The 24,334-nt window shown below is 38.9% G+C and overlaps 1 protein-coding gene across 1 annotated transcript in view; it reads right to left on the minus strand.

Moving 5' to 3' along the window:
- Positions 1 to 24,334, minus strand: part of LOC128640146 (RRP12-like protein) — a 213,700-nt gene that overhangs the window by 154,982 nt on the left and 34,384 nt on the right. The window contains exons 12-15 of the mRNA XM_053692506.1: positions 23,310 to 23,410; positions 21,753 to 21,867; positions 15,745 to 15,887; positions 12,745 to 12,866 (exon numbers count right to left, since the gene is read on the minus strand). Of these exons, the coding sequence (XP_053548481.1) occupies positions 12,745 to 12,866; positions 15,745 to 15,887; positions 21,753 to 21,867; positions 23,310 to 23,410 (481 nt within the window). The remainder of the gene's footprint in view (positions 1 to 12,744; positions 12,867 to 15,744; positions 15,888 to 21,752; positions 21,868 to 23,309; positions 23,411 to 24,334) is intronic.

Raw genomic sequence — 24,334 nt, forward strand, 5'->3', positions numbered from 1 at the left:
TATATACTCAGTCTCTTTTATTCCACAGGCCTATGTGAGGGAGAGGACCTATCAAACCGTGTGAGATGCCTTGCTGTCGGGCATTGGTCAGGTAAGTGCTTACTTTATTTCTGGAGGTGACAGTTTTCACATATCAGAAAGAGTGGGCACTATATTTACTTGAAGAAAGAAAGGGCTAATAATCTCTTTATTCTCAAGTGGGACATTTATTTTCTCCTTTCTAAAGGAGATTTGGCAGCATAGCAGGCACTGGGGCTGGAGATGCTGTGTAGATAAAAACTTTTTTGGCGGTTTCACTGAACTGGCGGTTTTTACATGAATAATACCGACCGGGAAGTTGTTAGACGCCCACGAGGGGCGGGGCTTAGTGTGACGAGAGTATGAGCGTTGCGCGCCATTTCTCTGGCATATACGGAGGTGACTCAGCTACACGCGGACAAGAAACGCTTGGTTTTCTAGAAGCAAACGGTTTTTCACATTGTTTTTCTGCTGCTCTACGGATCATCCCTTTTGCTGGTGGGACTTATCTCCGGTGTTGTGGGCAGGTAGGCACCTCAGAAGACAGCTGAGGTGTGGAGTTTTTTTGGTCTAAATAACATAATTTATGTAAGAACTTACCTGATAAATTCATTTCTTTCATATTAGCAAGAGTCCATGAGCTAGTGACGTATGGGATATACATTCCTACCAGGAGGGGCAAAGTTTCCCAAACCTCAAAATGCCTATAAATACACCCCTCACCACACCCACAATTCAGTTTAACGAATAGCCAAGAAGTGGGGTGATAAAAAAGTGCGAAAGCATATAAAATAAGGAATTGGAATAATTGTGCTTTATACAAAATCATAACCACCACAAAAAAAGGGCGGGCCTCATGGACTCTTGCTAATATGAAAGAAATGAATTTATCAGGTAAGTTCTTACATAAATTATGTTTTCTTTCATGTAATTAGCAAGAGTCCATGAGCTAGTGACGTATGGGATAATGATTACCCAAGATGTGGATCTTTCCACACAAGAGTCACTAGAGAGGGAGGGATAAAATAAAGACAGCCAATTCCTGCTGAAAATAATCCACACCCAAAATAAAGTTTAACGAAAAACATAAGCAGAAGATTCAAACTGAAACCGCTGCCTGAAGTACTTTTCTACCAAAAACTGCTTCAGAAGAAGAAAATACATCAAAATGGTAGAATTTAGTAAAAGTATGCAAAGAGGACCAAGTTGCTGCTTTGCAAATCTGATCAACCGAAGCTTCATTCCTACACGCCCAGGAAGTAGAAACTGACCTAGTAGAATGAGCTGTAATTCTCTGAGGCGGAGTTTTACCCGACTCAACATAGGCAAGATGAATTAAAGATTTCAACCAAGATGCCAAAGAAATGGCAGAAGCTTTCTGGCCTTTTCTAGAACCGGAAAAGATAACAAATAGACTAGAAGTCTTTCGGAAAGATTTAGTAGCTTCAACATAATATTTCAAAGCTCTAACAACATCCAAAGAATGCAACGATTTCTCCTTAGAATTCTTAGGATTAGGACATAATGAAGGAACCACAATTTCTCTACTAATGTTGTTGGAATTCACAACTTTAGGTAAAAATTCAAAAGAAGTTCGCAACACCGCCTTATCCTGATGAAAAATCAGAAAAGGAGACTCACAAGAAAGAGCAGATAATTCAGAAACTCTTCTGGCAGAAGAGATGGCCAAAAGGAACAAAACTTTCCAAGAAAGTAATTTAATGTCCAATGAATGCATAGGTTCAAACGGAGGAGCTTGAAGAGCCCCCAGAACCAAATTCAAACTCCAAGGAGGAGAAATTGACTTAATGACAGGTTTTATACGAACCAAAGCTTGTACAAAACAATGAATATCAGGAAGAATAGCAATCTTTCTGTGAAAAAGAACAGAAAGAGCAGAGATTTGTCCTTTCAAGGAACTTGCGGACAAACCTTTATCTAAACCATCCTGAAGAAACTGTAAAATTCTCGGTAATCTAAAAGAATGCCAAGAAAAATGATGAGAAATACACCAAGAAATATAAGTCTTCCAGACTCTATAATATATCTCTCTAGATACAGATTTACGAGCCTGTAACATAGTATTAATCACAGAGTCAGAGAAACCTCTTTGACGAAGAATCAAGCGTTCAATCTCCATACCTTTAAATTTAAGGATTTCAGATCCTGATGGAAAAAAGGACCTTGTGACAGAAGGTCTGGTCTTAACGGAAGAGTCCACGGTTGGCAAGAGGCCATCCGGACAAGATCCGCATACCAAAACCTGTGAGGCCATGCCGGAGCTACCAGCAGAACAAACGAGCATTCCTTCAGAATCTTGGAGATTACTCTTGGAAGAAGAACTAGAAAGAAATAGGCAGGATGATACTTCCAAGGAAGTGATAATGCATCCACTGCTTCCGCCTGAGGATCCCAGGATCTGGACAGATACCTGGGAAGTTTCTTGTTTAGATGGGACGCCATCAAATCTATTTCTGGAATTTCCCACATTTGAACAATCTGAAGAAATCCCTCTGGGTGAAGAGACCATTCGCCCGGATGCAACGTTTGGCGACTGAGATAATCCGCTTCCCAATTGTCTACACCTGGGATATGAACCGCAGAGATTAGACAGGAGCTGGATTCCGCCCAAACCAAAATTCGAGATACTTCTTTCATAGCCAGAGGACTGTGAGTTCCTCCTTGATGATTGATGTATGCCACAGTTGTGACATTGTCTGTCTGAAAACAAATGAACGATTCTCTCTTCAGAAGAGGCCAAAACTGAAGAGCTCTGAAAATTGCACGGAGTTCCAAAATATTGATCGGTAATCTCACCTCCTGAGATTCCCAAACTCCTTGTGCCGTCAGAGATCCCCACACAGCTCCCCAACCTGTGAGACTTGCATCTGTTGAAATTACAGTCCAGGTCGGAAGCACAAAAGAAGCCCCCTGAATTAAACGATGGTGATCTGTCCACCACGTTAGAGAGTGTCGAACAATCGGTTTTAAAGATATTAATTGAGATATCTTTGTGTAATCCTTGCACCATTGATTCAGCATACAAAGCTGAAGAGGTCGCATGTGAAAACGAGCAAAGGGGATCGCGTCCGATGCAGCAGTCATAAGACCTAGAATTTCCATGCATAAGGCTACCGAAGGGAATGATTGTGACTGAAGGTTTCGACAAGCTGCAATCAGTTTTAGACGTCTCTTGTCTGTTAAAGACAGAGTCATGGACACTGAATCTATCTGGAAACCCAGAAAGGTTACCCTTGTCTGAGGAATCAATGAACTTTTTGGTAAATTGATCCTCCAACCATGATCTTGAAGAAACAACACAAGTCGATTTGTATGAAATTCTGCTAAATGTAAAGACTGAGCAAGTACCAAGATATCGTCCAAATAAGGAAATACCACAATACCCTGTTCTCTGATTACAGATAGAAGGGCACCGAGAACCTTTGTAAAAATTCTTGGAGCTGTAGCTATGCCAAACGGCAGAGCCACAAACTGGTAATGCTTGTCCAGAAAAGAGAATCTCAGGAACTGATAATGATCTGGATGAATCGGAATATGCAGATATGCATCCTGTAAATCTATTGTGGACATATAATTCCCTTGCTGAACAAAAGGCAAGATAGTCCTTACAGTTACCATCTTGAACGTTGGTATCCTTACATAACGATTCAATATTTTTAGATCCAAATTTCTTTGAAAAAACGTAACCTGCCCCCTACCAGCTGAGCTGGAATGAGGGCCGCACCTTCATGTGGACTTAGAAGCAGGCTTTGCCTTTCTGGCTGGCTTGGATTTATTCCAGATTGGAGATGGTTTCCAAACTGATATTGCTCCTGAGGATGAAGGATCAGACTTTTGTTCTTTGTTGAAACGAAAGGAACGAAAACGATTATTAGCCCTGTTTTTACCTTTAGATTTTTTATCCTGTGGAAAAAAAAGTTCCTTTCCCACCAGTAACAGTTGAAATAATAGAATCCAACTGAGAACCAAATAATTTGTTACCCTGGAAAGAAATGGAAAGTAGAGTTGATTTAGAAGCCATATCAGCATTCCAAGTCTTAAGCCATAAAGCTCTTCTAGCTAAAATAGCTAGAGACATAAACCTGACATCAACTCTAATAATATCAAAGATAGCATCACAGATAAAATTATTAGCATGCTGAAGAAGAATAATAATATCATGAGAATCATGATGTGTTACTTGTTGCGCTAAAGTTTCCAACCAAAAAGTTGAAGCTGCAGCAACATCAGCCAAAGATATAGCAGGTCTAAGAAGATTACCTGAACACAGATAAGCTTTTCTTAGAAAGGATTCAATTTTCCTATCTAAAGGATCTTTAAACGAAGTACCATCTGACGTAGGAATAGTAGTACGTTTAGCAAGGGTAGAAATAGCCCCATCAACTTTAGGGATTTTGTCCCAAAATTCTAATCTGTCAGACGGCACAGGATATAATTGCTTAAAACGTTTAGAAGGAGTAAATGAATTACCCAATTTATCCCATTCTTTGGAAATTACTGCAGAAATAGCATTAGGAACAGGAAAAACTTCTGGAATAACCACAGGAGATTTAAATACCTTATCCAAACGTTTAGAATTAGTATCAAGAGGACCAGAATCCTCTATTTCTAAAGCAATTAGAACTTCTTTAAGTAAAGAACGAATAAATTCCATTTTAAATAAATATGAAGATTTATCAGCATCAACCTCAGAGACAGAATCCTCTGAACCAGAAGAGTCATCAGAATCAGAATGATGATGTTCATTTAAAAATTCATCTGTAGGGAGAGAAGTTTTAAAAGATTTTTTACGTTTACTAGAAGGAGAAATAACAGACATAGCCTTCTTTATGGATTCAGAAACAAAATCTCTTATGTTATCAGGAACATTCTGCACCTTAGATGTTGAAGGAACTGCAACAGGCAATGGTACTTTACTAAAGGAAATATTATCTGCATTAACAAGTTTGTCATGACAATCAATACAAACAACAGCTGGAGGAATAGCTACCAAAAGTTTACAGCAGATACACTTAGCTTTGGTAGATCCAGCACTAGACAGCGATTTTCCTGTAGTATCTTCTGACTCAGATGCAACGTGAGACATCTTGCAATATGTAAGAGAAAAAACAACATATAAAGCAAAATTGAACAAATTCCTTAAATGACAGTTTCAGGAATGGGAAAAAATGCCAAAGAACAAGCTTCTAGCAACCAGAAGCAATGAAAAATGAGACTTAAATAATGTGGAGACAAAAGCGACGCCCATATTTTTTAGCGCCAAATAAGACGCCCACTTTATTTGGCGCCTAAATGCTTTTGGCGCCAAAAATGACGCCACATCCGGAACGCCGACATTTTTGGCGCAAAATAACGTCAAAAAATGACGCAACTTCCGGCGACACGTATGACGCCGGAAACGGAAAAGAATTTTTGCGCCAAAAAAGTCTGCGCCAAGAATGACGCAATAAAATGAAGCATTTTCAGCCCCCGCGAGCCTAACAGCCCACAGGGAAAAAAAGAGTCACATTTTTGAAGGTAAGAAAAAAATGATTAAATCAAATGCATTATCCCAAATATGAAACTGACTGTCTGAAAAATAAGGAAAGTTGAACATTCTGAGTCAAGGCAAATAAATGTTTGAATACATATATTTAGAACTTTATAAACAAAGTGCCCAACCATAGCTTAGAGTGTCACAGAAAATAAGATTTACTTACCCCAGGACACTCATCTACATGTTTGTAGAAAGCCAAACCAGTACTGAAACGAGAATCAGCAGAGGTAATGGTATATATAAGAGTATATCGTCGATCTGAAAAGGGAGGTAAGAGATGAATCTCTACGACCGATAACAGAGAACCTATGAAATAGACCCCGTAGAAGGAGATCACTGCATTCAAATAGGCAATACTCTCCTCACATCCCTCTGACATTCACTGCACGCTGAGAGGAAAACCGGGCTCCAACTTGCTGCGGAGCGCATATCAACGTAGAATCTAGCACAAACTTACTTCACCACCTCCATCGGAGGCAAAGTTTGTAAAACTGAATTGTGGGTGTGGTGAGGGGTGTATTTATAGGCATTTTGAGGTTTGGGAAACTTTGCCCCTCCTGGTAGGAATGTATATCCCATACGTCACTAGCTCATGGACTCTTGCTAATTACATGAAAGAAATTGTTTTTACCGCATTCTGCAGTTTATATTAAAGGCAAGGTAAAGTTCACTACGTTTTAAAACATGTTTACTTTTCTATTTAGCACTGCAATGCAGTCGCTAAGTTGTTTAACACAATTGATTTCTTATTTTCATGAAAAATATTAAAATATATGCGTACCGTTTATTGTAAAACCCCTCCCCGCTTCTACTTCCTATTTTCTTGCTCTCTCTTTGTAGAGACCCAACCCACCCGCACTCTACGTCAGCATTTTGCACAGTGAACAGTGTTGAACAGTTGAACAGTGTAGACGTTTCGGGTCGGACGCATGCGCAGTGCGGTCCGATGACGTCTGATATGCTGTGTTCACCACCGCATGGAGAAAGTGGTGATTGGACGCCACAGTGTTAGAGAAGTGTCAATCACTTCTATAGAAAAGTCGGGCGGACGAGGAATCATTGCAGGACACTGATTAAAAAATAAGATTTGCGGGTAAAAAATATAATACAATAAAAATGATGAATTAAACTTATGCTAATTTGTTCTGTTATTGATACATTTGTTAACGAGTGCACACAAGTTTACCTTGCCTTTAAAAAAGTTAGTTTAAATCTTAAAGTGACAGTAACGTTTTTTTGCCAAGTTTAATTTTATTAAAATTTTTACTTTTGAATTGCTAGTTCTAGTCATTAAGAGTAATAATGGACCATGAGGCCTTGCAAAATGTCACCTGCACTTTATGTTTTGATGCCAATGTGAAACCCCCAATCCCTTTTTGTTCCTCTTGTATTGAGAGGATTATAAATTACAGGGATTAAATTTTTTCTGAGCCAACATTCTCTAAGGAGGATGCGGGTCAGGAATCTAATGACAATGCTCCATTTATGCTACAGCTTTCTCCTCAAGCGTCCCAAATTTTCCGCCCCTCACATGCAGTGCCCTGCGTTTCCTCAGTGGCTGCAGTTGGGGTTACTTTAAAAGACATCGCTTCTCTCATGTCCTCTACAATTTCATATGCGTTGTCCGCTTTTCCAATATTGCAGAGAAAGTGTAAGAGGAAAATCAGACATTCAGTAAGTGAGGTTTCTGACGCAATTGTTGCTATTTCAGATGCCCCCCTCCCAGAAGCCTGAAGGTGAAATTTCAGATTCGGACAGTGTAATTCCTCTTGCTGATACTGAAGTTTTATCTTTCAGGTTTAAGCTAGAACACCTCCGTCTTTTACTTAAGGAGGTTTTAGCTACTTCGGATGACAGTGACTCCACGGTCGTTGTTGTTCCTAAGAAGTCCAGTAAGCTGAACAAATATTTCAAGGTACCTTCCACGATAGAGTTTTTTCCGGTACCAGACCGAGCTTCTGAGATCTTTGCTAAGGAGTGGGAGAGACCGGGTATTCCTTTCTCCCCATCCCCTATATTTAAAAAGATGCTTCCCATAGCCGACTGTTAAGGCTTGGCAAACAGTTCCCAAGGTGGAGGGAGCCATTTCCACCTTAGCTGTGAGAACTACTATTCCCATAGAGGAAAGTTGTGCTTTCAAAGATCCTATGGACAAGAAATTAGAAGGGTTACTCAAAAAGATGTATGTACACCAGGGCTTACAATGGCAGCCAGCTGTGTGCATTGCTACCGTCACTAGTGCGGCGGCATATTGGTTTGATGCGTTATCCGACACTATCAGAACAGAAACCTCCCTGGATGAAATCCAGGATAGGATAAAAGCTCTTAAATTGGCTAATTCCTTAATTACGGATGCTTCCCTTCAAGTTATTAAACTGGGAGCAAAGATTTCAGGTTTCTGTATTCTAGCTCGCAGAGCCTTATGGTTCTGTGGATGTGTCCTCTCTAAGTCTAAGCTTTTAGCAATTCCTTACAAGGGAAAGACCTTGTTTGGACCTGGCTTGACTGAAATTATCTCTGATATCACGGGAGGTAAAGGTCATATTCTTCCTCAGGACAAGAGAAACAAACAAAAAGGACGACAGAGTAATTTTCGTTCCTTTCGAAATTTCAAGGAAAATTCTTCCTCTTCCACCTCCAAGCAGGAACAAACTAAACCTTCATGGAGACCCAATCAGTCTTGTCATAAGGGATAACAATCCAAGAAGCCTGCTGTTGAGTCAAAGACAGCATGAAGGGTTTGCCCCCAATCCGGGACCAGATCTTGTAGGGGGCATACTTTCCTTCTTTGTTCAGACTTGGGTTTGAAATGTTCAGGATCCTTGGGCAATAGAAATAGTGTCCCAGGGATACAAACTAGAGTTCAAAAGTTTTCCTCCCAGAGGCAGGTTTCTGCTTTCAAGATTATCTGCAGACCAGACAAAGAGAGAGGCGTTCTTACACTGTGTAAGAGACCTCTCCGACCTGGGGGTGATAGTTCCTGTTCCGATTCAGGATTTTATTCCAATCTGTTTGTGGTTCCCAAAAAGGAGGGAACTTTCAGACCTATTTTAGATCTCAAGAGTACCGTCCTTCAAGGTGGAAACTACTTGTTCCATCCTTCCTTTGATCCAAGAGGGTCAATTCATGACAGTGGATTTAAAGGACGCGTAACTGCATGTTCCCATTCACAGGGATCATCACAAGTTCCTAAGGTTTGCCTTTCTAGACAAGCACTTCCAATTCGTGGCTCTTCCCTTCGGTCTTGCCACAGCTCTGAGAATTTTCACAAAGGTTCTGGGATCGCTGTTGGCGGTGCTTCGCTTACGGGGCATTGCCGTGGCGCCCTATCTGGACGACATCCTTACAACAAGCAAGATCCCACACAGACACAGTGTTATCCTTCCTGCAATCTCACAAGTGGAAGGTAAACTTGGAAAAAAGTTCCTTGGTACCAAATACAAGGGTAACTTTTTTGGGAACCATAATAGATTCCCCATCAATGAAGCTTTTTCTGACAGAAGTCAGGAAATCACAACGTTTTTCGATACTTGTCTAGCTCTTCAGTCCACTCCTCGGCCATCCGTGGCTCAGTGCGTGGAAGTAATTGGGCTGATGGTGGCGGCAATGGACATCATCCCGTTTGCTCGATTTCATCTCAGACCTCTGCAGTTAAACATGCTCAGGCAATGGAACGGAGATTATATGGACTTGTCTCCTCGAATACTAATGGAGCAGGAGACAAGGGATTCTCTTCAATGGTGGTTGTCTCAGGACCATCTCTCCCAGGGAACCTGCTTTCGCAGACCATCTTGGGTGATTGTGACAACAGACGCCAGCCTTCTAGGATGGGGAGCAGCCTGGGGCTCCCTAAAGGCTCAGGGAGTTTGGACTCTGTCAGGTTAGGAAAAGTCCAGAAGAAGACCCAAATGCTAGGGCAAACTTAAACAACACCCTTGCACTGAGTTTAATCCAGGACGTGACCCCACGACAACCTCTAAAAAACAATGTACTCACGATATGGAGCAGGGTTAGCCTGAGTCCAAAGTAATTCAAGATATCAGCCAAATAGACTTCTGAGTAAGGAACTGGTTTCAGGAAAAGTCTTCCACAGAATCAGGAGAGCAGGGATAGTCCACTAATACTCAGACAGAGGAAGGGTAAACAAGAAACAGTTAATAATGCAGGAGTAGGTAACTTATCAGGCAGTTTGAGGGTTAATACTGTGTAGTCAGTCCTTGAAGAGTTTGGAAACAGGTTATCAGGCAGTTTGTAGGTTTATACTGAATAGTCAGTACATGCAGAGTTAGATAACAGGATAACAGGTAGTTTGAGGGTTAATACAGATTAATCAGTACTTGCAGAGATTGGCAACAGGTTGTCATGCAGTTTGAGATTTTCACAGAATAGACCGTTCTTGCAATGTTTGGCAATAGGATATCAAGTAGTTTGAAGGTTTACACTGAATAAACAGTATATGCAGAGTTTGGCAACAGGTAAACATGCAGTTTGAGAGTTTCACAGAATAAACGGTTCTTGCAATGTTCGGCAACAGGTTATCAGGAAGTTATAGGGTTAACCCAGGATAGTCAGTCTTTGCAGAGTTTGGCAGTTAGAGAGTTTCCACAGCGAAGTCCTCACAGGAGCCACAAAGAGTAACGGACAAACAAACAGGCACTGAAGAAACAGGAAGCCTGGAATAAAAAGCCTGGTAGTGACATCATCAGGAGGGGGCGGCTCAGACTACCTGTCAATCAAGCACACAGAGAGGACAGCTGGAGCTTCCCAGCGGCCGAGCAGGACAGACTCAGTCATAATCTGTTCTTCTTATAAACATTCTGGAGCTGAATCAATAGATTCCGTATTGCTCCTCTGTCTGAAGGTTTAAAAAGCCTTATAATAGACAAGCAATAGACACTTCAATGCTCTTCTGGCCTGGCCCCAGTTAGCCTCGGTCCAGTTTATCAGGTTCCAGTCGGACAACATAACTTCAATGGCTTACATCAATCATCAGGGAGGAACAAGGAGTTCCTTAGCGATGACAGAGGTAACCAAGATAATTCAGTGGGCGGAAGCCCACTCTTGCCGTCTGGAGGTGGACAACTGGGAGGCAGACTTCCTGAGCAGGCAGACCTTTCATCCGGGGGAGTGTTTTCCAGCCCGATTCTCAAATGGGGTCAGCCGAGGTACGGGTCGAGTTCCAGGGATCCTCAGGCGGTACTTATAGACGCTCTGGCAGTACCTTGGACCTTCAATCTAGCATACCTATTTCCTCCGTTTGCTTTTCTTCCTCAGGTCATTGCTCGAATCAAACAGGAGGAGTTGTCGGTGATAATCATTGCGCCGGCTTGGCCTCGCAGGATTTGGTATGCAGACCTGCTGGACATGTCATCTCTGCCACCGTGGAGACTTCCGCTGAGAAAGGACTTTCTAATTCAAGGGCCTTTCCTTCATCCAAACATATTTTCTCTGAAGCTGACTGCTTGGAGATTGAATGCTTAATTTTATTCAAGCGGGGCTTTTCAGCCTCGGTCATAGAGGCTATGATTCAGGCTCGTAAGCCTGTAACTAGAAGGATTTACCATAAGATATGGCGTAAATATTTCTATTGGTGTGAATCCAAGGGCTACTCTTGGAATAGAGTTAGGATTCCTAGAATTTTGTCTTTTCTCCAAGAGGGTTTGGAGAAAGGTTTATCGGCAAGTTCCCTAAAGGGTCAGATCTCTGCCTTATCTATTTTGTTACACAAACGTCTGGCAGATGTTCCAGATGTTCAATCATTTTGTCAGGCCTTGGTTAGGATCAGGCCTGTGTTCAAACCAGTTACTCCTCCATGGAGTCTGAATTTAGTTCTCAAAGTTCTTCAATGGGCTCCGTTTGAGCCTATGCATTCCTTGGATATTAAGTTATCTTGGAAAGTTATTTCTGGTTGATATTTCTTCTGCTCGCAGAGTGTCAGAGCTCTCGGCATTGCAGTATGAGTCCCCTTACCTTATTTTCAATTCAGATAAGGTAGTTTTACGTACTAAATTAGGATTTCTTCCTAAAGTTGTTTCTAATAGGAACATTAATCAGGAGATTGTTGTTCCTTCCTTGTGTCCTAATCCTACTTCTCAAAATGAACGGCTTCTGCACAATTTGAACGTGGTTCGTGCTTTAAAGTTTTACCTGCAGGCGACTAAAGATTTTCGGCAGTCTTCTGCTTTGTTTGTGGTTTTCTCAGAAAAAAAGTAAGGGACAGAAAGCTAAGGCTACTTCGCTTTCTTTTTGGCTGAAGAGTATCATCCGTTTTGCATATGAGACTGCTGGACAGCAGCCTCCCGAGAGTGTTACGGCTCATTCCACGAGGGCTGTTGCATCCTCATGGGCATTCAAGAATGAAGCTTCTGTGGAACAGATTTGCAAAGCTGCAACTTGGTCTTCTCTTCTTCAAAGTTCTATAAGTTTGACACTTTTGCCTCGGCTGAGGCCACTTTTGGGAGAAAAGTTCTTCAAGCAGTGGTGCCTTCAATTTAGGTTACCTGTCTTGTCCCTCCCGTATCATCTGTGTACTCTAGCTTGGGTTTTGATTCCCATTGGTAATTAAGATGATCCGTGGACTCATCGTGTCATTAAAAAGAAAACAAAATTTATGCTTACCTGATAAATGTATTTCTTTTTTGACACGATGAGTCCACGGCCCGCCCTGTTCTTTGTAAGACAGGTCGTTCGCTATTATAAACTTCAGACACCTCTGCACCTGGTTACTTCCTTTCTCTGTCTTACTTTGGTCAAATGACTGGGTTGGTAGGGAAGGGAGGGGATATTTAACAGCTTTGCTGTGGTGCTCTTTGCTGCCTCCTGCTGACAGGAGGTGAATATCCCATTAGTAATTAAGATGATCCGTGGACTCATCGTGTCAAAAAAGAAATACATTTATCAGGTAAGCATACATTATTTATATATGTCTGAAGGTTTAATAAGCCTTCTAATAGACACAGTAAAGCAGTCACCAAGTGTATTATCTACAGTACCCATTATGATCTACCCATTTCAATCTAAAGAATAACTTTCAGCTTATATACTATTCCTATACATATTGTACAGCAAAACTGATTCTATTCAAAATACAATTTTTTGTCCTATTTAAGTCCACATTAATTTTCTGGAACTCTGTTCCCCACTACAGGTGCACATTCGTGGTCAGTTACCTCGAGTCTTTATGTTAGAAGCCAGAGGTAGGAAGTACCTCGTAAAGAAACCAAGCTCGGTGTTCTTCACGTTATCCCTGATCACCGGCACAAGCCAGCTTCGCTGAAAATCACCGATGTCTCTGACAAAAGAAGAGGCTGTTAATTAAAGCCCATTTCACTTCACATATATTCAGTCATTTTCTACTACAATTGTATAATCGACAACTAAAAACATGCATTAACCTGAGAAGTTACACTGACAGGCTATCCACACAAAAAGCTTTATCAGACTTGTCATTTCACAAACGAGGAATAAATTTACCAGAGATTACATTTTAAAAGCAGAATACATTTTCTTCAATTTCACTAATAAGCAATACAAATTAGATAAACAAGCAATTAAAAACAAAACCTCATTAAACAACATTCACCTACTTAAACTTATGTTCTAAGCAACAGCACATGAAGCGAGAGAGATTACCATTACTTAAAGGGACATGAAAGTGAAAATTAAAAGGCCATTAAAGTAAAAAAAAAAAAAAACATGCTCTAATACGTTAGAGCATGTCATTTTCCTGACTATCGACCCTGTTCTACGCTCAGTAGAGGTTCCGCTCGGGACCTGTGTTGCACTGTTGGTCGAGAGAGAAACCTGCCGTTGATCCAATCAGCAGCACAACACAAATGTTTAACTAGCACTGCTTAGTCCAAAGCAGAACTTCAACTGTGCGTTTAACCCCTTTGCGAAGATTATATACACAGTAGAGCAGGGTCGTTAGTTGAAACATTATATGGTCTAACGGATTAGAGAATGTACTTTTTCCCCCCCAACTATAATGGTCCTTTACATTTTAATTATTCCAGTTTATTACTATTTTCAGATTTAGTTTTTTTTCTCTTAGTATCTTTAGTTGAAATATAGTTCCTTTCCATGAAAGCATACAGAAGTAGGCTTAGGGGGAGTGGACGAGTCTTAAGCACATTGCAGCAACAATGTTTGTAACAATGCTGTACATGAAGTGTTCAAGATAGTCCTGAGCCTACCTCTGAAAGCTGGTCATAGAATGGAGCTAAATTTTAAAAGATCCAATAAAAAAAAAAGGTATATTTGTAATAGAAGTAAATTGTAAAGTTTATTTTTGTATGAACTCTGTATCTGAATTATGAAAGATTAAAAAAGGCAGCTAACCAGTTTTGTTTCTATACACATACATATATATACATACACACACACATATATATATACAGTATTAGAAGAAAGAAAAACGAGGAACTGCAGACTCTTTTCCAAAGTGGTTAGTTTAATGAGCAGACAAGTGAAAGACACAGTCACAGTGTGCAGGGCTGGATCCATATATATATACATATGTACATGTACAAGTCTAAAAATAATGGCCTTAAAGGGACACTGAATCCAATTTTTTCCTTTCATGATTCAGATAGAGCATGCAATTTTAAGCAACTTTCTAATTTACTCCTATTATCAATTTTTCTTCATTCTCTTGCTATCTTTATCTGAAAAGCAAGTAATTTTAGAAGCCGGGCCATTTTTGGTTCACAACCTGGGTTGTGCTTGCCGATTGGTGGCTAAATGCACCCACCAAAAACAAGTGCTGTCCAGGGTCTGAACCATACATTGTCTGGCTCCTTAGCTTAGATGCCTTCTTTTTCAAATAAAGATAGCAATAGAACGGAGAAAAAATGATAATAGGAGTAAATTAGAAAGTTGCTTAAAACTGCATGCTCTATCTGAATCATGAAAGAAAATGTGGGTTTAGTATCCCTTTAAATGCTGTAAAGCCTTCTCTTCCTTTCCTATTTTCAGGAGCTGAAAATGGATATGAAACCCAACATTTTTCTTTCATGATTCAGATGAGAATGCAATTTTTAAACAACTTAACATTTTACTGCTTTTATCAAATTTGCTTCATTCTCTTAGAATCTTCTTTTATTGAAGAGTAAAACTAGGTAGAGGCTCATAGGAGCTCAGGAGTGTGCACGTGTCTTTAGTACTCTATGGCAGCAGTGTTTTGCAACATTGTATACCAAAGCTGCAAATAATGTTGCAAATCACTGCTGCCGTACTAAAGACACGTGCACACTCCAGATCCTACCTAGTTTTACTCTTCAATAAAAAGATATCAAGAGAACAAAGCAAATTTTATAACAGAAGTAAATTTGAAAGTACTTTAAAATAGTATGCTCTATTTTAATAAGGAACGTTTAATTTTGACATTTTTAAGTTTATTTTTGGTTTATGGGTTTGTTTTTTTAATACTTCAACAGCTTTATTCATGATTTCGCTACATAATATATAATAGGGATAGTATTTACATTGATTTATTGCTTAAACATTAATCTAAAATGTCCTTTTAAGATTTACTACTCCTGTAATCCTCTTTGTGTGATATTCTGATACCTTATGTAGGTGCTTTTGTTTGTAGGACTAGACACTATTTTAACCCTACAATATCGGTAGTTTGATTACCTAACACTTAATAAACGTGAATCAAACATACATATTTGTGTAGTAGTTCTGTACCAAAATCCTATTTTAAAAAAGAAAATCTAACAAAAGATTCTCACAAATTCATAAAGGGACAAAACTCAATTTTTTTCTTTCATAATTCAAACAGAGCATGCAATTGTAAGCAACGTTCTAATTTCCTCCAATTATACATTTGTCTTCGTTCTTGCTACCTTTATTTGAAAAAGCAGGAATGTAAGCATAGGAGCCGGCCCATTTTTGGTTCAGAACCTGGGTAGCACTTACTAACTGGTGTCTAAATGTAGCCAACAATAAGCAAGCTCTACCCAGGTGCTGAACCAAAAATGGGCCGGCTCCTATGCTTACATTCCTGCTTTTTCAAATAAAGGTAGCAAGAACGAAGACAAATGTATAATAGGAGGAAATTAGAAAGTAGCTTAAAGTTGCATGCTCTATCAGAGTCATGAAAGAAAAAAATATGGGGTTTTGTGTCCCTTTAAATCAATGCATACAGTAAAACATATTCTTACTCTTTGCCATCAATCTGAAGTGGAATGGCTTTTAAGACAACCTCAGGTCCCATACTTGCTACTGCTGCACCCACAGCCTGATCCAGTTCTGCAGTGTGTGGGAAATGAGCAGAAACCCGCAGGTCAGCAAGAGACTGCAAACACTAAAATATAAAATGGTAAGTAAGTGGCCTTTGTTCGACATGAATGCTTAAATAATGCAGAAGGATAGCCAAGAAAAAAAACATAATTTATGTAAAAACTTACCTGATAAATTCATTTCTTTCATATTAGCAAGAGTCCATGAGCTAGTGACGTATGGGATATACATTCCTACCAGGAGGGGCAAAGTTTCCCAAACCTTAAAATGCCTATAAATACACCCCTCACCACACCCACAATTCAGTTTAACGAATAGCCAAGAAGTGGGGTGATAAGAAAAAAATGCGAAAGCATATAAAATAAGGAATTGGAATAATTGTGCTTTATACAAAAAAATCATAACCACCACAAAAAAGGGCGGGCCTCATGGACTCTTGCTAATATGAAAGAAATGAATTTATCAGGTAAGTTCTTACATAAATTATGTTTTCATTCATGTAATTAGCAAGAGTCCATGAGCTAGTGACGTATGGGATAATGACTACCCAAGATGTGGATCTTTCCACACAAGAGTCACTAGAGAGGGAGGGATAAAATAAAGACAGCCAATTCCTGCTGAAAATAATCCACACCCAAAATAAAGTTTAATGAAAAACATAAGCAGAAGATTCAAACTGAAACCGCTGCCTGAAGTACTTTTCTACCAAAAACTGCTTCAGAAGAAGAAAATACAACAAAATGGTAGAATTTGGTAAAAGTATGCAAAGAGGACCAAGTTGCCGCTTTGCAAATCTGATCAACCGAAGCTTCATTCCTAAACGCCCAGGAAGTAGAAACTGACCTAGTAGAATGAGCTGTAATCCTCTGAGGCGAAGTCTTACCCGACTCAACATAGGCAAGATGAATTAAAGATTTCAACCAAGATGCCAAAGAAATGGCAGAAGTTTTCTGGCCTTTCTAAAACCGGAAAAGATAACAAATAAACTAGAAGTCTTTCGGAAAGACTTAGTAGCTTCAACATAATATTTCAAAGCTCTAATAACATCCAAAGAATGCAACGATTTCTCCTTAGAATTCTTAGGATTAGGACATAATGAAGGAACCACAATGTCTCTACTAATGTTGTTGGAATTCACAACTTAGGTAAAAATTCAAAAGAAGTTCGCAACACCGCCTTATCCTGATGAAAAATCAGAAAAGGAGACTCACAAGAAAGAGCAGATAATTCAGAAACTCTTCTGGCAGAAGAGATGGCCAAAAGGAACAAAACTTTCCAAGAAAGTAATTTAATATCCAATGAATGCATAGGTTCAAATGGAGGAGCTTGAAGAGCCCCCAGAACCAAATTCAAACTCCAAGGAGGAGAAATTGACTTAATGACAGGCTTTATACGAACCAAAGCTTGTACAAAACAATGAATATCAGGAAGAATAGCAATCTTTCTGTGAAAAAGAACAGAAAGAGCAGAGATTTGACCTTTCAAGGAACTTGCGGACAAACCCTTATCTAAACCATCCTGAAGAAACTGTAATATTCTCGGTATTCTAAAAAAAATGCCAAGAAAAATGATGAGAAAGACACCAAGAAATATAAGTCTTCCAGACTCTATAATATATCCCTCTGGATACAGATTTACGAGCCTGTAACATAGTATTAATCACAGAGTCAGAGAAACCTCTTTGACCAAGAATCAAGAGTTCAATCTCCATACCTTTAAATTTAAGGATTTTCAGATCCTGATGGAAAAAAGGACCTTGAGACAAAAGGTCTGGTCTTAACGGAAGAGTCCACGGTTGGCAAGAGGCCATCCGGACAAGATCCGCATACCAAAACCTGTGAGGCCATGCCGGAGCTACCAGCAGAACAAACGAGCATTCCTTCAGAATCTTGGAGATTACTCTTGGAAGAAGAACTAGAGGCGGAAAGATATAGGCAGGATGATACTTCCAAGGAAGTGATAATGCATCCACTGCCTCCGCCTGAGGATCCCGGGATCTGGACAGATACCTGGGAAGTTTCTTGTTTAGATGAGAAGCCATCAGATCTATTTCTGGAAGTTCCCACATTTGAACAATCTGAAGAAATACCTCTGGGTGAAGAGACCATTCGCCCGGATGCAACGTTTGGCGACTGAGATAATCCGCTTTCCAATTGTCCATACCTGGGATATGAACCGCAGAGATTAGACAGGAGCTGGATTCCGCCCAAACCAAAATTCGAGATACTTCTTTCATAGCCAGAGGACTGTGAGTCCCTCCTTGATGATTGATGTATGCCACAGTTGTGACATTGTCTATCTGAAAACAAATGAACAACTCTCTCTTCAGAAGAGCTCTGAAAGTTCCAAAATATTGATCGGAAATCTCACCTCCTGAGATTCCCAAACCCCTTGTGCCGTCAGATACCCCCACACAGCTCCCCAACCTGTAAGACTTGCATCTGTTGAGATTATAGTCCAGGTCGGAAGAACAAAGAAGCCCCCTGAACTAAACGATGGTGATCTGTCCACCATGTCAGAGAGTGTCGTAAAATCGGTTTAAAGATATTAATTGAGAAATCTTTGAGTAATCCCTGCACCATTGGTTCAGCATACAGAGCTGAAGAGGTCGCATGTGAAAACGAGCAAAGGAGATCGCATCTGATGCGGCAGTCCTAAGATCCAACATTTCCATGCATAAGGCTACCAAAGGGAATGATTGTGACTGAAGGTTTTGACAAGCTGATATCAATGTTAAACTTCTCTTGTCTGACAAGGACAGAGTCATAGACACTGAATTTATCTAGAAACCTAAAAAGGTTACCCTTGTCTGAGGAATCAATGAACTGATTGGTAAATTGATCCTCCAACCATGAACTTGAAGAAACAACACAAGTCGATTCGTATGAGATTCTTCGAAAATGAGAAGACTGAGCAAGTACCAAGATATCGTCCAAATAAGGAAATACCAAAACCCTATTCTCTGATTACAGAAAGAAGGGCACCGAGAACCTTTGAAAAAAATTCTTGGAACTGAGGCTAGGCCAAACGGTAGAGCCACAAAACTGGTAATGCTTGTCTAAAAAGAGAATCTCAGACACTAAAAGTGATCTGGATGAATCGGAATATGCAGATACACATCCTGTAAATCTATTGTAGACATATAATGCCCTTGCTAAACAAAAGGCAGGATAGTCCTACAGTAACCATCTTGAATGTTGGTATCCTAACATAACGATTCAATAATGATAGATCCGGAACTGGTCTGAAGGAATTGACCTTCTTTGGTACAATGAAGAGATAAAATAAAACCCCAGCCCCTGTTCCAGAACTGGAACTGGCATAAATACTCCAGCCAACTCTAGATCTGAAACACATTTCAGAAATGCTGAGCCTTTGCTGTGTTAACTGGGACACGGGAAAGAAAAGAATCTCTTAGCAGGAGGCCTTAACTTGAAGCCAATTCTGTACCTTTCTGAAACAATGTTTCTGAAACCAGAGATTAAGAACGGAATTGATCCAAATTTCTTTGAAGAAAACGTAATCTGCCCCATACCAGCTGAGCTGGAATAAGGGCCGCACCTTCATAGGTACTTAGGAGCTGGCTATAGGTTTCTATAAGGCTTGGATATATTCCAAACTGGAAATAGTTTCCAAACTGATACCGCTCCTGAGGATGAAGGATCAGGCTTTTGTTCCTTGTTGTGAGGAAAGGAACGAAAATGATTATTTACCCTGGAAAGAAAGGGAAAGCAAAGTTGACTTAGAAGACATGTCAGCATTCCAAGTTTAATCCATAAAGCTTTTCTAGCTAAAATAGCTAGAGACATATACCTGACATCAACTCTAATGATATCAAAAGATGGTATCACCAATAAAATTATTAGCATGTTATAGAATAATAATAATGCTATAAAATTATGATCTGTTACTTGTTGCGCTAAAGCTTCTAACCAAAAAGTTGAAGCTGCAGCAACATCCGCTAAAAATATAGCAGGTCTAAGAAGATTACCTGAACATAAGTAAGCTTTTCTTAGAAAGGATTCAATTTTCCTATCTAAAGGATCCTTAAAAGAAGTACTATCTGCCGTAGGAATAGTAGTACATTAGCAGGAGTAGAGACAGCCCCATAACCTTAGGGATTTTTGTCCCAAAAAACTCTAATCTGTCAGATGGCACAGGATATAATTTGCTTAAACGTCTAGGAGTAAATAAATTACCCAAATTATTCCATTCCCTGGAAATTACTTCAGAAATAGCATCAGGGAGATAAAACACTTCTGGAATAACTACAGGAGATTTAAAAACCTTATTTAAACGTTTACATTTAGTATCAAGAGGACCAGAATCCTCTATTTCTAATGCAAATAACACTTCTTTAAGTAAAGAACGAATAAATTCCATCTTGAACAAATACAAAGATTTATCAGCATCAACCTCTGAGACAGAAACCTCTGAACCAGAAGAACCATTATCAGTATCAGAATGATGATGTTCATTTAAAAATTCATCTGAAAAAAGAGAAGTTTTAAAAAGACTTTTATGTATACTAGAAGGAGAAATAACAGACATAGCCTTCTTAATGGATTTAAAAAATAAAATCTCTTATGTTATCAGGAACACTCTGAAAATTAGATGTTGACGGAACAGCAACAGGTAATGTAACAGTACTAAAGGAAATTTTATCTGCATTAATAAGTTTGACATGACATGCAATACAAATAACAGCTGGAGAAACAGATACCAAAAGTTTATAGCAGATACACTTAGCTTGGTAGCTCCAGCACTGTGCAGTGATTTTCCTGAAGTATCTTCTGACTCAGTTGCAACGTGGAACATCTTGCAATATGTAAAAGAAAAAAACAACATATAAAGCAAAATTGATCAAATTCCTTAAATGACAGTTTCAGGAATGGGAAAAAAAATGCCAGTGAACAAGCTTCTAGCAACCAGAAGCAATAAATAATGAGACTTAAATAATGTGGAGACAAAAATGACGCCCATATTTTTTAGCGCCAAAAAAGACGCCCACATTATTTGGCGCCTAAATGCTTTTGGCGCCAAAAATGACGCCACATCCGGAACGCCGACATTTTTGACGCAAAAAAAGGTCAAAAAATGACGCAACTTCCGGCGACACGTATGACGCCGGAAACAGAAAAAAAAATTTGCGCCAAAAAAGTCTGCGCCAAGAATGACGCAATAAAATGAAGCATTTTCTGCCCCCGCGAGCCTAACAGCCCACAGGGAAAAAGTCAAATTTTTTTAAGGTAAGAAAAAATGATTGAAACAAATGCATTTATCCCAAATATGAAACTGACTGTCTGAAAAATAAGGAATGTTGAACATTCTGAGTCAAGGCAAATAAATGTTTGAATACATATATTTAGAACTTTATAAACAAAGTGCCCAACCATAGCTTAGAGTGTCACAGAAAATAAGATTTACTTACCCCAGGACACTCATCTACATGTTTGTAGAAAGCCAAACCAGTACTGAAACGAGAATCAGCAGAGGTAATGGTATATATAAGAGTATATCGTCGATCTGAAAAGGGAGGTAAGAGATGAATCTCTACGACCGATAACAGAGAACCTATGAAATAGACCCCGTAGAAGGAGATCACTGCATTCAAATAGGCAATACTCTCCTCACATCCCTCTGACATTCACTGCACGCTGAGAGGAAAACCGGGCTCCAACTTGCTGCGGAGCGCATATCAACGTAGAATCTAGCACAAACTTACTTCACCACCTCCATCGGAGGCAAAGTTTGTAAAACTGAATTGTGGGTGTGGTGAGGGGTGTATTTATAGGCATTTTAAGGTTTGGGAAACTTTGCCCCTCCTGGTAGGAATGTATATCCCATACGTCACTAGCTCATGGACTCTTGCTAATTACATGAAAGAAACATAATTAACGAGGACTACATATTGGTAATGATTACAAACCTTTTTCATAAATGGGTGGCACTTCTTTCCAGCAACCTCAAAAAATGTCTTTAGAACTTGCAGGACAAAGGCCCAGGAAGAATGGAACTTGTACGATAAACCCTCTTCAACAACTCTACAATCATAAAAGACATAAGCTAGATCTTGTAAATCTAAAGTTAGCTCAAGCACTCTATGCTAAAATCATTTATAGATCATGAATAATTGTCAAGCAATTTAAATCAGTTTACTATTTTTTATATACGTGAAAATATATATTTTTTTTAAGGGCATAGGATCATTTTTAGACCAAGCTTAAAAGGGACAGTCTAGGCCAAAATAAACTTTCATGATTCAGCTAGAGTATGTAATTTTAAACAATTTTCCAATTTACTTTTATCGCCAATTTTGCTTTGTTCTCTTGGTATCCTTAGTTGAAAGCTTAAACTAGGAGGTTCATATGCTAATTTCTTAGACCTTGAAGGCCACCTCTTTTCAGAATCCATTTTAACAGTTTTTCACCACTAGAGCGTCTTAGTTCACGTATTTCATATAGATAACACTGTGCTTGTGCACGTGAAGTTATCTGGGAGCAGGCACTGATTGGCTAGACTGCAAGTCTGTCAAAAGAACTGAAAAAAGGGGCAGTTTGCAGAGGCTTAGATACAAGATAATCACAGAGGTTAAAAGTATGTTATTATAACTGTGTTGGTTATGCAAAACTGGGGAATGGGTAATAAAGGGATTATCTATCTTTTAAAACAATAACATTTCTGGTGTAGACTGTCCCTTTAAGCCAAAATTACAGCACATATGACATTTAAAATGGAAATCACTTATATGGTTTATAGTTTTCCTAGCTTGGTTTGGTATTTTGTTTACCATTAGATCAGAAGATATAACACTCAAGTAACACTAACAATATTCACAAAAACAAGAACACAGTATGAAATGTATTCATACTTTGTTTTGTTTTTTTAAATCAGATTAAAACAGATATAGAAAATGTTTACTAAAGCACCAGATATATTTCCCCACTTATGATTTGGTGCAGCATTTTGGGGAAGCACAGACTAAGTTTCTAATTTCTACTTAGTACTGAAATTTAAAGAGAAATTATACTTTAAAACGATCATGAACATAAACCACAGCATTAAAACGTGTACTTAATTCTATATATAAAAAAAAAAAAAAAAAAGTTTAAAGTAAAAAGCTGGCTGATAAATAACTTTTATAGCTCTACTGGTTATCAAGGAAGAAGTTATACATGCATGGAAATAAAATGTTGCTTTATTCAGCAGTGTAATAAGCAATTTAAAAAGACAAATTATATGGTGGGAAAAATTCAATGCACCTGAAAAGCAAAATAATTTGGGTAATTTAATACTAAATAATATACAAAATATCCTGAAATGAAATGCCGTTGTCACATTATCTTCTCATCATACACAATTTATTCAGCTTTTTATCTCACACTCTATAATGTGACATTGTTTGTCGTTAACCGCACACCTCTGTCGCAACATCAAATAATGTTTTCATCTTTGCATAAAATGCTCATTTTGCATAGTTGCTCACCTAAACATTTTACAGATGTGACCAGCAATTCCAGATGTTGGAGATGAAGAAACAGATTCAGTGTCAGCTATGTTAGGTGTAATGCATTCTGTAAGGAGAGACTGAATAAAAAAAGTCTATTAGTCTAATTCAATCGACTCTTTACTCCGAAAAACTATGTAAAATATGTATTGTGAAAAGAAGCAAAATTATTATTTAAAAGGATATGAAACCCAAAAATGTTCTTTGGTGATTCAGGCAGAGCATACAAATTTTAAAAAGTTTCCAATTTACTTTTGATATCAAATTTCCTTTGTTCCCATTGTATTCTTTGTTGGAGAGATACCTAGGTAGGCATCTGGAGCACTACATTGCAGGAAACAGTGCTGCCATCTAGTGCTCTTGCAATTGTATAACATTCTTGCAAAACAGCTGCCATATAGTGCTCCAGACAATGCACGCTCCTGAATTTATGCCCCTGCTTTTCAACAACGGTTACCAAGAGAACAAAGATAATTTGATATTAAAAGCAAATTAGAAAGTTGTTTAAAATGATATCTAAATCATGAAATAATAAATTGTGGGTTTCATGACGCTTTAATGGAATAAATGCTACAGTTACAAAATTTCCTTTCCAAGGGCTACACCAAAACACATTGCACACATTTCAAATAACAAAAGCAGAGTGCTTTGTTGCAATATTCAGTAAGTGTATTATAAAACAATCCATTGTTAAAGGGACAGTTCACCCCCAAAAAATTCTACCCTTTAAATTATTCCCAATGATCCTTTTAACCTGCTGAGTGTATTAAATTGGTTACAAGTAGCTCCTTTACTCCTATTTCAGCATTTGAAATAGCTGATTTAGCCTGTGGTATCACCACCTACACTGAACAAATTAATACTGGAGTATAGGCTATTGAATAGCCTAAGTATACACAGCCAGCAGAAGAGATTACACTCTCAGTGGGATGCAGGATAGTTAAGTAATAAAATGATCATTTTCCATTGTTCTCTCTATGTATTGAGCTTTGGTGTGCCAGCCA

Source organism: Bombina bombina, chromosome 9, assembly GCF_027579735.1.
Source record: "Bombina bombina isolate aBomBom1 chromosome 9, aBomBom1.pri, whole genome shotgun sequence".
Lineage (NCBI taxonomy): Eukaryota > Metazoa > Chordata > Amphibia > Anura > Bombinatoridae > Bombina > Bombina bombina.